General features: G+C 40.2%; 1 protein-coding gene across 2 annotated transcripts in view; it reads right to left on the reverse strand.

Moving 5' to 3' along the window:
• Positions 1 to 15,938, reverse strand: part of THSD4 (thrombospondin type 1 domain containing 4) — a 687,220-nt gene that overhangs the window by 174,554 nt on the left and 496,728 nt on the right. For both annotated transcript variants that reach the window (XM_075897743.2, XM_075897744.2), the window contains one exon: positions 978 to 1,182. In XM_075897743.2, coding sequence (XP_075753858.2) covers positions 978 to 1,182 — 205 coding nt within the window. The remainder of the gene's footprint in view (positions 1 to 977; positions 1,183 to 15,938) is intronic.

Below are 15,938 nucleotides of genomic sequence, written 5' to 3' on the forward strand. Positions count from 1 at the left end.
AGAGAAGATTTAAAAGTACTAAGTATCTTCCCCTCATGGGAGCCAATGACTAGGGAAAGTCAAAGCAAGATCAAATCGACAGGGCAAGAGAAAAAAATCATGTGGCTTGTCCTACCAGTATAACCCAGTATTACTAATAGTGAGTTAGTATTCTTGTCAGAGAGTCTGGGCAATAATGTTCATGTATGCCTTTGCCTGTCTCTCACTTTGCTGAGAGAGCACTAACTGGGACAAACCTCCAGACAAACTGCACTATAACGTGGCGGGTACTCACCTCCTTGGCATCTCCCACTGCGGGGTTGGGAATTACCTCTTTTCCAGCTCCTTTGCTCTACCACGAGTGGTTTCATGCTCTCTGTTTCTTGCCTGTCCTCACGGGTCAGGCAGTGACTAGCCTTTTCACTTGCCTCAGTGGCCCAATGCAACACCCAATCTAGCTCCTTGCTCCAGGGGCATATTGTAGTCTGATTTGGCCATTCTCATCACTGGCAAAGGGAGAATGGTCCAGGCCTGCTTGCTCCTCTGGACACAGACTTAGGGACCCTCTAGCAGCAGCCACTACTGCCTTCTTCCTATTCCCCCTTACTGTCTTCTTCCCTGGGCCACTTTCCTGTAGCCTCAGCACCTTCAAGGCCCTTCTATGTCAGAGTCTCAGTCTAGTGGTCATCAGGCTAGTGCTCCGCCAGTCTCCTACTAATCTGCACTGCTTATCTAGGTGCTCCTGGGCAACAGGACCCATTTTCCTCCAGTTCCAGACAGCAACTGCTGAGCAACTTTTTATATAGCCTTTCCCGGATCTGATTGGCTGCCTCAGCAAATCTTCTTATTAGCTTACAACAGGTCCTTTAATAATTGGAGGACTCTGAGCAGGTTCCTCTTGGCCTGCTTTAATCCTGCCTACTTACTTCTGAATGGACAGCTACACCACATGCACCAGCACACCAATCATGTTTTATCTGAAATGAAATACAACTTACCCAAATAGTTGTTGCTCTTGTACATCTCGGTAACGTTGATTTTAATGGCTCCTTCTGGAATTTCTACTATTTTGTGGTAGCCAAGGTTTGTTAGAGTGTGTTTGAAAATGCCAGAAACAACCTTGCAACCAGTGTTGTCCCCTCCGCATATTCCGCATTTATCGGCCACTTTGTCTGAGCCCAGGTAGTCATCACAGCCAATGCTCTGCAAAAATCAAACCAATATTTTTCAGAGTTTACAAATACTGTCTCATGAATCCTTCAGAATAGTAATCAACATAAACAACATCATATATGACTTTCACTGAATATAAAGACTTCATAGAGTCAATGAATGGCATTCGGGATTATTTTATTTCTTTGCTTTTCCACATGCTGAATGTAATAAAGTAATTACAAATATCCAAGTCACAGAACAGACAAAGCGATGCTCCATGACTGGAATTTTCAAATGAGCTTAGGGGTGTTGCAGCACTTGATCCTACCATGTCAGAGGGACTCATGCTCATCACCGTCAAAGCAAGTTTACCAAATGATGGACACTGCTGTGACACAGTGGCTGTGTCTAGACTGGCAAGTTTTTCCACAAAAGCAGCTGCTTTTGCTGAAAAACTTGCCAGCTGTCTACACTGGCCGCTTGAATTTCCGCAAGAACACTGACGATCTCATGTAAGAAATCAGTGTTCTTGCGGAAATACTGTGCTGCTCCCGTTCAGGCAAAAGTCCATTTGCGCAAAAGCTTTTGCTCAAAAGGGCCAGTGTAGACAGCTCAGATTTGTTTTGCGCAAAAAAGCCCTGATCGCAAAAATGATGATCGGGGCTTTTTTGCGCAAAAGCGCGGTTCCTTTTCCACAAAAAGTGCTTTTAAAAAGTGTGTTTAACCTACTGAACATCAGCAAGCAATGGCTTAATTTTATGCTTATATACACACAGGATGGATAATAAAGGAAGGCTGGGGAGTTTAGTCTCCATCAGCTACTCAATGGAAAGCCAAGAAGCCCCAAACAAGCAGTTATAGTAGCTGGTTGTCAAAGGCGAAACAAAGCAATAGTTGGAGACAAGGAGGTTACTTGCCTGTAACTGAAGGTTCTTTGAGATGTATGGTCCCTATTTGTAGTCCACTGAGGGTTTACACGAGTGCCATGTGTTTGGAGCCAGAGAATTTCAAAGTGGCATAATCCATTGATCCACACATGCACCCTTGTGTCACCTTATGGAGTAGTCCAAGGTGATAAAGGGCAGGGTGGACCGTCCACATCTCCAGTTCCTTCCCCACTGAAAATCCAGCAGATCTGCAGCAGAGCAGGAATTGGACTCTAGATAGGGACCACACATTGCAAAGAACTTCCAGATACAGGTAAGTACCCTCCTCTTCTTCTTCAAGTGATGCCCTCTATTGTATTCCACTAAGGGTAATCAACAAGCAGTTCCTAACTCAGAGGAGGATGAAAATGGAACAGTTAAGTGGAGGAAAGTCATCCATAACAAAATTCTGCACCAAGGCATGAAGATACTTGCCAAACTTCATGTAGCTACCCTACATATGTCCCAAAGCAGCATATCATGGAGAGTGGCCACCATGGATACTTGGGCTCTCATGGAATGGGCCCGTAGCCCAAAAGGTGATGACAGTCCTGACAACTAACAGCACAATGTAATGCATCCAGAAATTAATTTGGTGATTCTCTGTGTGGAAATTGTTGTTCCTCAACTCTCAGCTATTGCAATAAACAATTTAAGAGACTTTGTGATCAATCTTGTCCTCTGCAGGTAGAAACCCAAGGCCCAGAAGTCGTCAAGGGAGTCAAGTCAGTGCTCCTCTTTTGAGCCATGAGGCTTCAGGAAGAAAGCACATAAATGGATGGGTTGTTTGAAATAAAACTGAGAGGTGAATTCTGGTATAAACTTAAGATGTAGGTGCAGAGAGTAGTAAAAGGAGTGGGGGGAATGCCATTATGGCCCCAAGTTCTCCTATCCTTCTCAATGAAGTGATAGTCACAAGGTAGGTGACTTTCATGGAAAGATGGGTCATAGAGCATGAAGCCAATGGCTCAAAGTGTTGTTTAATCAGTGCCAACAGAACAAAATTGAGGTCCCATTGGGGAGCTATAAGTTGTACAGATAATACATTCACAGGAGATCTTTCTAAAACCTAGTAGTCAATGAATGTATAAATATGGAGTGTTTTTCCATGGCAAAATGGATCTTTAGAGAGTTTAGGGCAAGCCCTGACATCTTTAAGAATAGGAAATAATAAAAAAATTAAACTGTAAGTCCTCTGAGGAAAGTCCTTTTTTTGATGGGCAAAGGAGAAACAGCATTTCCACTTAGCCCAGTAGGAATGCCTGCTGAACGTTTTTCAAAATACTCAATAAGATGCCTTTTCCTTCCAACGGGCACTGTTGAATTGGGATAGCTCATCCTGCTGTTGTGTTGCATTAGCAGCTCGGAGAAAGTGGGAATGAGAAGTGGGGGACAGGCTGGCATGTACAGAAAGTTGGTAACTCTCTAGTGGTCTCAGAAATATCTTTTCTAAAAAGGACAACCCTCTTGTACATATGAGGATGAAGGCTGTGAATGCAGACCTGACGGACAAGATTATGGTTCTTCAAGTGCTTGCTTGTGTGGTGTTTCAGATTGTTTTTGGTGGAAGAAATGGGAAGTCCTGAACCATAGTCTGTGTAGGTGGGCAGATAGTATAATGTCTGCTTGTCTGCAGGTGTGAAGGCACCCATCAATTGAAATGAGGCTCTTAATCCTACAGGGGTGTTGGTTTCTTGTTCTGAAGTATTTGCTTTATCTTCTTTCATTTGCATTACATAGCATATGCATATTGTTAGACGGCAATCATGTACATATTTCATTTGTGCCTTTTACTTAAAATGTATTTTACTTGCTTATAATATAATGCTTTTGGACACACACAGATATTACCAGTGTGATGCTCCATCAAGATTTGAGACATTCCTAGAGCAATCTGAGAAATAACGTGCTCTGGATTTAAGAATTTTGCATCATAAATACAGATGATTGAGCTCTAGCCTTTTCCCTGAAGGATCTGCACCGTTTTCATTTTAAGTTTATCCAAAAAGAAATGTGACGGTGCTTATCCTCCCCTTAGGTTATCCAGTGATATTCAGGATATCAGTATATAGAGCAATCCCCTTCACATATGACATGGTGTACAATATGCACTGCTGGATTCAGTGTTCTGTGGTTTTCCATACTAATATTCTGTCTTCTATGGACTAATACAGTTTTCTTAATTCAAACACACAAACAAGCTATTTTACAGAATAAGTATTTTAGAAATACTTCAAAGGGTTTTAAATTTTTAATTGGTATATTATTCATATCCTTCTGCCTGTGAATGAAGGTGCCTTTACATGAGTACTGAGATCTGAGAGATAAGAAAATTATAATGAATCATTTAAAAAATTTCTCTAAAATTATCTAAAATATTTTAGCCTGGCATAACAAAAATGCTTGCATAGCCCATACTTCCAGATACGGTAAAGGTAGGAACATAGCAAGGTGTTTCCCCCACTGGATCAATGCAACTTTCTAGCTGTACAAAACACATATTTCTAGCATTGAACGGTCATGAGCAGTGTTCCCTTTACACCAGTGTTTCCCAATTTTATTTGGCTACGGAACCCTTCTAAAGTCGAAAGAATTTTGCGGAACCCCTAATAATAGTCTAATATATGGAGCTGAAAAAGTAGACCACAAATAAGTAAGGATAATAATAAACAAATGCTAAATAAGGTTATGAGATCAACATTTAGTTGCACATATTTAAAAACAAAAATCACATAATATTAATTAAAAAAACATAAAATATTATTGTAATAGAATTTTCTCACTGATCTCCTATCTTCACTTTGTGGAACCCCAGGATTTTGGGGAACACACAATGTTCTACACTGCGTGGCAGCACAACTTCATAGTTGATTAATCAGCCCCGCCCAGTCAGAGGCTCAGGGCTCTGTGCACCAAGCTGACTGACTGTGTGGGGCTGATTAATCACCTGAGAAACTGTGCTGCCACACAATGTAGAGGGAACACGGTCACGAGATCTTAGATCTGACTCTGTCACTGGTCCAGGACAAAATACTGCATTCCTTGGGCATCGGGCCGGAGTAATTTTCAGATGAAGGAAGAAACATTTTTCTGGAAAGTTGATTCTGAGCTTCTTTTTTAAAGGCAGCTGTTTGAAGCTGCTCAGAGGTTTGGAATGTTAGAAATAGCCTTGGTGGAGCTAGATTAATTAGTGGAGTGCTGAAGCTAGGAAAGATGCATGATATTGAATGGATCTCTCTACCACGTGTGTGATGTAGTATGGCCCCAAAGCACAAGCTTAAGCACTTTGCACTTATAATTTTCTCTATATAAACACAAACACATGCAATAATGAATGAACAAGGGCCAATAAACTTAGGAAATGAAAAAAGTTAGCTAGCTCAACCCCAGAATAATTCTCAATATATTCAGCATCCAGAATTAATGACTTGATGGCCCTGGATTTCAATGGCAGAAAATTGCCTGGAGTAGTAACAGCAGCACAATCCACAGAAGCGACCCACACTGGCCTTTGTGCAGTGTGGCCTGAAGCCAAATTGTACAGTCCAGAAAGCAGGCTGGGCTGGCTAGGACAAGCAATGAATCACCTAATATGGTTGTTTGGTAGCATGAAGTGAATGAACTTTTCTGATTAGTGTTCAGCTAATGCACTCCTCCTGTGCTATAAAAAAGTCAGTATTTTTCCTGAGGATTTCTTGGAATTATGATTACATACTTTGGAGCACCAGCTTGTTATTTCATTAGCAATGAAGCAAATACAAATGTTTAAAAAAACTCAAACCTCTCTTCTAAACTTTCAAATTCAATTGCTGGCATTCCATATAATCACACACCCCAGTTTGGATTGTTAACACATTGATTTGTGGGCACATATAAAGAAAGACATGGCTTGCCTGTGCAATAAGAATTTTCTCTTGCCCGAGCTTATCTTTCTTATGATCATGCACGTGCAGCTGTTCTTGGGTTCCAAGGGGAAAGGAGTACTGGGCATGTGACTCCTAAAATAATGTTTTATTTTACAAGTCTTATACTTTAAAAACTGTATTACAAGCCAAATATCTTCACTGTTTTCCAATAATTTTTGCAATATGTTTCAAGAAAACTTTATAAGTTACAGGTTAGCACTAAAGAGGCTATTCAAAAATTATACACAATCGTGTGCCAAAATTAAGTTAAATGAAATCTCTGGGAAAAACAAGGGACAATCTGGATGAAATATTCAGTGGTGGACTTCACAGGGATTTAGTACTGTATATGCAATAGAATGGGTTTAGTGCCAGGCATTTAAAGAGATGAAGTGCTGATTCTTGAAATGGAAAGCAGATGTTGCAATTTCAGTGCTAAATGAATGTACTAAATAACTAAAACCTTTGTTGGTACAGTGGCATACACAATACAAAGTGCTGTGCTCTAGCTATATTTGTTTATGAATGATAAAAATAATTATGTGTTAAAATATGCTGCTAATGTTCATTTCTAAATGATTTCACTGAAAAAGTTCAGACAACTACTTGGGAGACTGTGTGCTCCAGTGCCTGTGGAGCAAAGCAGATTGCTACAAGTTATACTTAAGTGTAGTTGAAAACTCTTGCGCCTATGCCAAAAAGACAACTTGACAAATACACATCTGCCACAAGTGACTTAGCCACTAAAGACATGGGGTGTGTTTACTGACAGAGTGAAGGGAATCAAGATATGTGATCCAAAAACACCCCTGAGGAAGTTATGTGGAAATCAGTATTATAAACGAGTGGTGCAACAGAGCACCAAGATTCAAATATAACTGATGACCTAAAAGTTGTGAATGCTACTAATCTCAACAGAGCAGAGCCTCTCTGGGGATCTGCAGAATTCTGTTCTGCATGGAAAACATAACATCCAACTTCAGACAGGTAGCATCAACAGGACCAGCGAAGGTCTTGAACTCTTCCTCTTGCAATAACGGTACAAAGCTCAGCTGTGCTATTGCATTGTGGGTGGTATTTGTCTTAACAGAGCAATACCACCAGATAGTGCCTTTATTTTTCTGTGCAATTTTAAGGCCATGTCTCTCTCTGTTCTGGTAAATGTTCAGTGTGAACTTAATAAGATGCTGCTTTGCAAAATTACCCCCCAATCGGTCAGACATATTTTTTGCAGATTTCTAGTCATTTATCTAAAGAATAGCATTGACAGCCCCGATACTATATATTTTTGTTAGTCTCTAAGGTGCCACAGGACTACTCATTTTTAAAGTTGCAGACTGACCTGACTACCCCTCTGAGACTCTATAATAAGAACAGCCAAGTTCAATTCGACTTTATTGAATTTAGTGTGAGGTGAATGATACCACATAGAGGCACAGAATTCCACTGAACAGTAGCACAGTGAAAGAGCCAACATGGAAAATATCTATTGCACTCCATGATGAACCGGCAAAATGGCTGATTAGATTATTCATGGACCTGACTGTGGTAGTAATATTTTTTGGATGGTCACTGAAAGTCAAAGAATAGTCTAGTGTAACACTGAGGTAGAATGGCTTTGCTTGGGTTAGTCATTTTCCAATGTGGGAGATGTCTAATTCAGGTTTAGTGCTTACATTGTAGAAGTGAAAGGTGCTTGAAACTGTCAGTTACACTTGGTTGGAAGCACAAATAGCTACAGTAAGCTCCCATCTTGGCCAGGTCGATATTCAAATTAAATTAAGTGAAAATAGCTTTGTGGCAAAGTCCGATTTTAAAAATAGGAAAAGTATCTTTACATTTCTAAGGTAACGTACATGGCAGTTACAGAGACTCTCATTTGAATTATGTATTGATAATGCTATGGTTTAGTCCCAGGTATTTTTAATAAAGGTCCCGGCCAGATCATTAGCAGTGAACAAAAATTCATGGCATGTTACCTGTCCGTGACTTGTACTACATACCCCGACTAAATCTTGAGTGGGGGGGAGTGCAGGTGCTTGGGGTGCAGGCGTTGACAATGCTGGAGGGTGAACGTTTGTGACAGTAAAACATTCCTTTATCTACCAAACTAAGGCATACCACGATCCAGGGGCTGGAACATGAAGCTAGTCAAATTCAGACTAGAAATACGGTGCAGATTTTGAACAATGTAAGTAATTAATCACTGGAACAGCTCACCTGACAATACTGAGCGTCTCTAATAATGTACTATAGCTCAATCAGAAGTCACAGGAAGGGATCTGACATTGCGGTTTATCAGCTAATTGAGTAGTTGTTGGAATTTCCATCCACTACTCAATTCATCAATAAGAGGAGGGCAGCAATCGCTATCCCAGCTGTGGCGCTGCAATTTAAATGTAGTAGGAGGTGGGCATGAGGCAGCCCAGCTGCTACTACATGTAAACTGCACAACCACAGTGGGGTTAGCTCCCGGGGCAGTATGAGCTGGGACTGAGCAATCCCGGTTCGCACCAGCTCAGGAGCTAGCCCTGCTGCGTCTCTTCAGCAGGGTCTTACTACATTTAAAAGGCAGAGCCACAGTGTCCCAGAAGCGGCGCGGAGCCCTGTGGCACCTTACAGACTAACCAAAGTGTTGGAGCATCAGCTTTCGTGGGCAAAGACCAACTTTGTCAGATGCGGTGTCCCAGAGTTGGCATGAACTGGGACTGCTTACTCCTGGCTTGCACTGGCCCCGGGACATAACCTTGCTGCACCTCTGCCTTTTAAATGTAGTAAGAGCCGCCAGGCTCCTACTACATTTGAAAGACAGAAGCACAGCGTGGGACCCGGCACAAGCAGGGACTGAAGTAATCCCCACTCGTGCCAGGTTCCTGGCTTCTGCGTCTCTGCTGGATCCCATGCTGCGCCTCTGCCTTGTAAATGAAGTAAGAGACAGGGGTTCTTACTATATTTAAAAGGCAGAGCCGCAGCCTCACCTATTACCCCCTTCTCCACCGCAGAGACGATGCTGTGCAGAACAGGCTTTTAAAGCCAGCTCCCCCCAGCACTGGCTTCTGCTCCCCCGCTTGCTGCCTCTGATAAAGAGGCAGCAAGGGGGTGGAGGGAATGCGAGTAGTTGACTCAACTACCTATTAGGTAGTCGACTATTGGACTACTTTTACATCCGTAGTTACAGGTTTGATGCCAAAATAACTAGCCAAAATTCTATGGTTCGTGCTATTCAGGAGGTCAAACCAGATTATCATAATGGTCCTTTCTAGATTTAAAACTGTGAAGTTATATGGCATGACCTATTAAAAATATCTAACAAGAGTAATAACATTATTATCCAAATACGATAGGAAATGTCTCTGATTAGGTTTTATCTCAGCCAAACCAACTATGTAGTCTGAGCTATGTTTAATTTATAATGGAAATACAGGAATTGGGTACTTTTGATATTTTTTCAAAAATCATATTTAATTTGACATTGAAATTAATAACACCAATGAGGAAGAACAGCTTCTAACTAGCTAATTTTTGTATTAAATATGACTGATTCCCCTTACAGAGATCTGGCATTTGTTATATGTTTGTAAATCTTACATACATCGCACACTGCAAAAACATCATACTGCTAATCAAACTGTCTTGGGGGAAGAAGAAAAAAGATGGACTAGTGGTGAAATCATCATTTTCCTGCCATTAAACGATGCTGAAAAAACAAACAAGAGGAGGAAAGTGTTTTAAAGTGGACCTGCAAGCATGTAACAAAGGTAAGGTTGTTCATTAGAATCTTCAAATAAACATGTTTTTTTCAGCACATTGCTAATGTTTACTACATTTCTTGTTGTTGCTGTTTCTAAGATCTGTGAAGGGCAGATCTCTGCTTCATGGTCCATGGAACATTCACACCCACACACTTCAAGCTAGATCTTGTCTAAAGGAATAAGGGAGCCCTGACTTTTCCAGATCTCAAGGTATTTTTGTTGCTATATTTATTATTTTATTAATAATTATGATTATTATAGTTTAATTACTTATATCATATAGGGAAGATCCACGCCCTAGAGATGTTGAATTTGTGGAAACAGACATGAAAAATATATACTTGCAAAAGGCAGTATGTGCTTAATGAACTGGGGAAAGCAACAAACTAAAAAATGAAAACCTTAAATTTGTGCTGAACTGATCCTTAATCTGTCTATTTAAAGCGTAAACAAGTATTATTAGGTCTGTAATATTTGAAATTATATTTACAGACCATCTTTCTCTATCTGCCTCTCTCAGACATCTGGTTTCTCTTGTCTACCCATTCTAAACAAATGAACTGCCACATAGCATGAACTGAAAAATGGAACAACAGAGATTCACAATTATTAGATTTTGCATTTGATGTATACAGTGCAGTCTCTAGAATTTTTTATTTTCTGAACAATTAGCAAGTAGCATGTTCCATCTCAGGCTCAACACTTGAGTTCAGACTCTACATTCTGTTAATGTTCAGATTTACTATCAATCTCAGAAATGGTTTGGAGTTACTTTTGTTTGCATATGAACATGCACAAAAAATATAGTACAGGCAGTCCCCGGGTTACATGGATCCGACTTACATCAGATCCCTACTTACAAACGGGGTGAGGTAACCCCGCACTAGCTGCTTCCCCCCAGCAGACCAGGGAGACGCGGAGCGGCTTTTCTCAGCAGACACCTCAGCTTGAGAATAAAGGACTGAGGGAAGTGAGGTGTGGGAGAATAAAACTGAGCTCTGGAGAAATGTTTGGCTATGGTTTCCCCTACAATATGTACCAGTTCCGTCTTACATACAAATTCAACTTAAGAACAAACCTACAGTCCCTATCTTGTACGTAACCCGGGGACTGCCTGTACCCAACATGTAGCACTTTCATAAAATGTTTAATGTAGCCATAATATGTCTTTTACGTTTTGTTAGAAGTACCTAGGCTCAGGAGACTTTTGCATTTTCTTACACCACCACATCAATTCCCTCATAGCACTGCATTGGCAACTAACACTGTATTTGCACTAGCCTCTTGATATGGTAGGGTTGCCAGATGGTTTCAGAAAAAATACTGAAAAAAAAAGGACCCCGAGAGTTGTTAAGCAAAAAAAACCCCCCAAAAAACAAAAACAGCGTGGCCCCTTTAAAAAACATGTGGTGAGGCTTTTTGGCCCTAACAGGCTGCCGGCGGCCGCCCGCCGTCTCGCCTCCCTGTGCGGAGCCGGATAGCTCCCCTGTGGAACCTGGTAAGCACTAGGATTGTCAGGCTGCCTCGGTATTGATCCGGACAGTCCCAGATTTTCGCCTCCTGTCTGGGAAAAAATCAGAAAGCACGAGACATTTTAGGTGTCTGGTATTTTCTGAATTTTTTTTACCGGACAAGAGGCAAAAATACCAAACTGTCCAGTTCAATACCGGACACCTGGCAACCCTACAATAGTTCTATTGGCCAATTAGCATTATGTAGCAATAGTCCAGGATATAATGGCTCATTTGTCCCTGTAGCTTAGGTTTAATGATATTTCAGCAGGAGAGGTCCAAGAAGTTCATAGTAACAGCAATGGAAACTAAATGCCTCAATCTTTAAAATTTTCCCCTAAAACCTGTAAATGCCTGCTAAAATACAAGGCAAATTAAGCTCATGCCAAAGTAGAGCCAAAATAGCTGTGAGGTGTTGGTTGTGGATTAAGATAGCAATGTTTTTAATGGGAGGAGAGAAGTCAGAATCAGTGCTAGATAAATTAAGGGAAATACAGCTCTCCAGGCTAAAGCTGAACAGTGAAGAAAATACATCAAATGAGAAAGTAAATCTCCCAAGTCCTTCCACCATTTTCTCCTTCTTTCTACCAACTGCTGTATCTTCTTCTTTCTAATTAATCCCTGCTCTGCAGTTTTCATGGTTCCGAGAAGGCCTTACTGTTAGAATATCATCTTTGATCTTACTTCATTCCTGCTTTAATAAACAACTTCCTTGTGTTTAGCCAACTTTCTAATATAACCATGGCTATCATGTTATGTTTGATATCTTCCCCATTCATACAGTTTGATGTTTTCACTTCCCATGCCTTTCAAAAGGAAAGAGAGTAATATGTTATTTTAAACAATTCAGCCAGTCATACAGTGGACAGCATTAAAAAGTTAGTGTGGCCCCTGGGTATTTAGGTAAAAGTAACAATTTTTAAAATATGTGAAGTGGCTTCCCACAAGCGAAGACTAATGGGACTTTTTCAGTGGCTAATGGTAACAGAAATCTCCTTTTACAAAAACAATAGCTACTATATATTTTTGTAATGGTTTCATTAAAAAACAATTTCTTTAAAAGACAAAGCCAGCATCTATTCTGCAAAACCACAAGGAAGCAAAGCAAAGCACTATGTTAGCAAGCTTGAGGAGAGATTTTTGTTCCTACACTCATGCAGAGGATGGGTTCACGTATATCCCAAAGGCTGAAATAGTTTGAGACCACGTATGAACAAGCAGTCATACTGGTCATTAAGTTGCTATATAAATGTCTCAGTAGGAAACAAACTTCATGATATTCAGTTTCAAGAACGTACCTCAGGTTTGTACCTCAGCAAGATGGATGGGCCTCTCCAAATGCCCAAGATACACAAGTTATGATTAAAAAGTAATGTATTTAGTAATGTCTTCTACCCAATATTATTAACATATTCAAGATAACAACTAGTTACAGTCAGAAAAGTGATTACATGTACCTTACTCCTCAGATTTTATTATTATTTGTATTACAGAAATGCCTAGAGGTTTCAACACAGTCGGAGCTATGTTGTGCTTGATTAATTATATCACTAATTATGCATATACATTGTACAGTCCTTGTCCAAAAGAGCTCACAATACAAATAGACACAATGGACAATAGGCAGGAGAAAGGAAGTACAATTATATCTACTCTATACATAGGATTGCCAGGTCCAGTTTTCAACTGGACAGTCCAGTATTTGAGCTTTCTGTTTGGGAAACAAATTGAGAAAATATAACTGAGAAGATATAACTGTCCAGTATTTTCTAAATAAGAGGTAATGTAGATTGTGTGTCAAGCGTGTCAGGTATTTTTGTTGAAACCACCTGGCAACCCTATCTATACATGGGGAACATTGGGATTACATGACTTCCCCAAAGGCACAGAAAATTGGTAGCAGAGCTCACTACAGTATCCAGACCTCGAGTCCCAGACCAATGTCTTAATTAGCAAATTATTCTTCATCTCTTCTCTGTGTCAGTTCAGAGTTGTATCTTAGCACTAAAGAACTTACAGAAGCACAGAAAAGGAAGACTGATTCTTTTCTGTTTTATATATCATCAACATAATTATCAACTAAATTTCAATTCTAGAATATTTACCCTGAGCTGTAACATTTTAATAGTTACTTAATGACACCTGCAAGTTCCTTATGTGAGCCAGCGTTACTGAAAGAAGCTGGTTGAATCAGTTTCTGCAAGCAACACATGTCCTTGATTTTTACCCTTTTAACTGTGAATTATCTACACACAGATAACGCATTTGTGTACTATTTGTAATTAACCGGGGGACTATCTGAGTAGTGGATGGTCATCTACGTCCACACTATGATAAAAATAAGTTCAGAGCAAACTTTTATAGAAACAAAAATGCTTATGCTGCTTTGGTTAAAAAAAAAAAAAAGGAACTTTACTGCTCATGCCACAATTCAGCCATCGATTTTCTTACTGATTCATTTTCTACATGCAAGTCCGCTCACCCCAGTTGCCCCAGAGCTTGTCATGATTTCCATTTCAGTTCAATATGCTTATAACAAACCACCAAACTGCAATAATAAATGTGAGGGCTACTGAACTCTGGATTTCCCAGCATTCTAATTGTGCATCTGTGTTAAATGATGCTGCACTGCTTCATTTGAAATGTCTCACTTAAGAGCCTTTGGTTTAAGCATGCTCATTGTGAGTTAATGAGATGAGCACTGCAGCAATTAAATTGAGCGTGAGCTTCCCAAACTTCATAAGGACTTTTTCCCATCTTGCCCTCCTTAGCCTCTGTTTTACAGGCATATTCATTCAACTGAATTCCACTCCTGACTTTTGAGTAGAAAGCCAAGTCTTCAAATGTCTGTCGAATAATAATCACTTTGTGGAAAAACACATTTTTGGCACTGCCAGTTGGTTATGGCCTCCAATTCAGTTCCCAATGAAGCCAACAGAAAGGTCAGGCAAAGCCTGCTTATTCCTGTTCTTCAGTGGGAGTGTCATCTATACCATGTGTCAAGGTAACTATTTCACTAGCTCCTAGGTTCACTAGAAGCAGCTTACTTATTTAACAAGTATTCATACTTGTGAATTATTATGTATATGACTACTATGTTATTAACTGTGAAAGGTTTTCAACATGTAGTTTTAAGGTTAATTATGTTAGTAACTATCATCGTTAATGCCCTTTCAGAGTCCTTTAAACTCAGACTCAGTATGCTAGCTCAAGAAGAACTGGTACATGTATGTCTACCTGATCTGATCATTGCAGCTCCATGCTGCTGTGTAGACATACTAGAGGTGTTAAATTTTGATTAATCAGCTAATCAGATAGACCCATGGCTCTTAAACATTTCAAAGGGAGAAAGACAGCAGGATAGCAAACGCCTCCCTTATCAAACTAATCACTGGATCTTTCCCTTTGAAATGTAGCAGGCGACTCTTGTACATTTCAAAGGGAGAGAGGCAATGGGAACCTATGCCAGAGGGGACTGAAGGAGTCCCCACTGGCACGGGTTCCCTTCTGTGCCTCTTCCTTTGACATGTATAAGAGCTGTAGGTGGGAATCTGTGCCAGCTGGGACAGGCGCGAGGAGGGACTGTTTCAGTCCCCCTTCGCGCTGTTTCCTCACTGTCTTCTTCTTCTCCTGTGCCCCGCAGAGATGGTGCTGGGAGCAACCAGCTTTGAAGCCATCCCCTCCACCCCAAGCACCAGGCTCCCTCTCCCTTACTGCCTCTATCTGATAGAGGCAGCAAGGAGGGGAAGCAACTAGTTGCATTCCTACTCAGCTACCCAATTAGCATTTGCTTACATCCTTAAGACATACCCAATGGGACATAGCATAAAACATAAAAGGGCAGAGAAACTCAACTGTAAAAAAGTGAACCTCTTAATGAAAAACCAGTGGCCCATTATGGAAGGGTCCTGTGTGCTACATGGGAACATAGGAATTGCCAAACTTTGGTCTGTCTAGTCAGCATCCTGTCTCTGAGAGCAGTCAGCACCATATGCTCTAGATAAAGAGACAAAACTGACAGAGGTGAAAGAATCTTCAGCAAGACTAGTTAGTTTTTGCAAGGAAAATGGCTAAGAAAATTCTGACTCTATACCACAAAATAGCATTTATGTACAAATAAATTCACTTTGCTGATGGCAAAAATTACTGCTGACTGGAAAATATTACTTTATAATATCTGCTGTGTTCATTCTACAAAGTCTCTTGGCTTTTAACAGTGATGTTGAGGCACCCTGGATGGCCTTCATGGACGGGATGGTAGTATTCATTTAGGTTTCACCCAAAGCCAGTGAAAAGGCTCTCTTTTCAGTAGTAAATTTGGATTAAGCACCTATGCATTTTGCAAGTATCAGTTAACACTCAAATATAAAATAAAGAGTTATTATAATAAAGAGCAAACAGTATCAATCCATTTACTTTCTCACACATTTTAACATAAATTACAATATCTTACCCCCCACTGAATTTTATCCTATAAACCTTAATATTTTCACCCACAAGGTGGCACTTAAAACCTTTACAAAGTAATAACCTAAACTGAATTGAAAAAGTCTTGTGCAGAAAAAGAAAAAAAACAGCACAGGGTGAAGATTATTTTAATTCATATTCAAAAAGTAATTATAGTTCTGCAAATGAGGCTACTGTTCAGACACACGTTAAATGTCTAATTCTTTATTATAAGGCACTATTATATAGTATTGAAATATTGTA

The sequence above is a fragment of the Pelodiscus sinensis genome, chromosome 14, assembly GCF_052426305.1.
Source record: "Pelodiscus sinensis isolate ZL-2025 chromosome 14, ASM5242630v1, whole genome shotgun sequence".
In the NCBI taxonomy this organism is placed as follows: Eukaryota; Metazoa; Chordata; order Testudines; family Trionychidae; genus Pelodiscus; species Pelodiscus sinensis.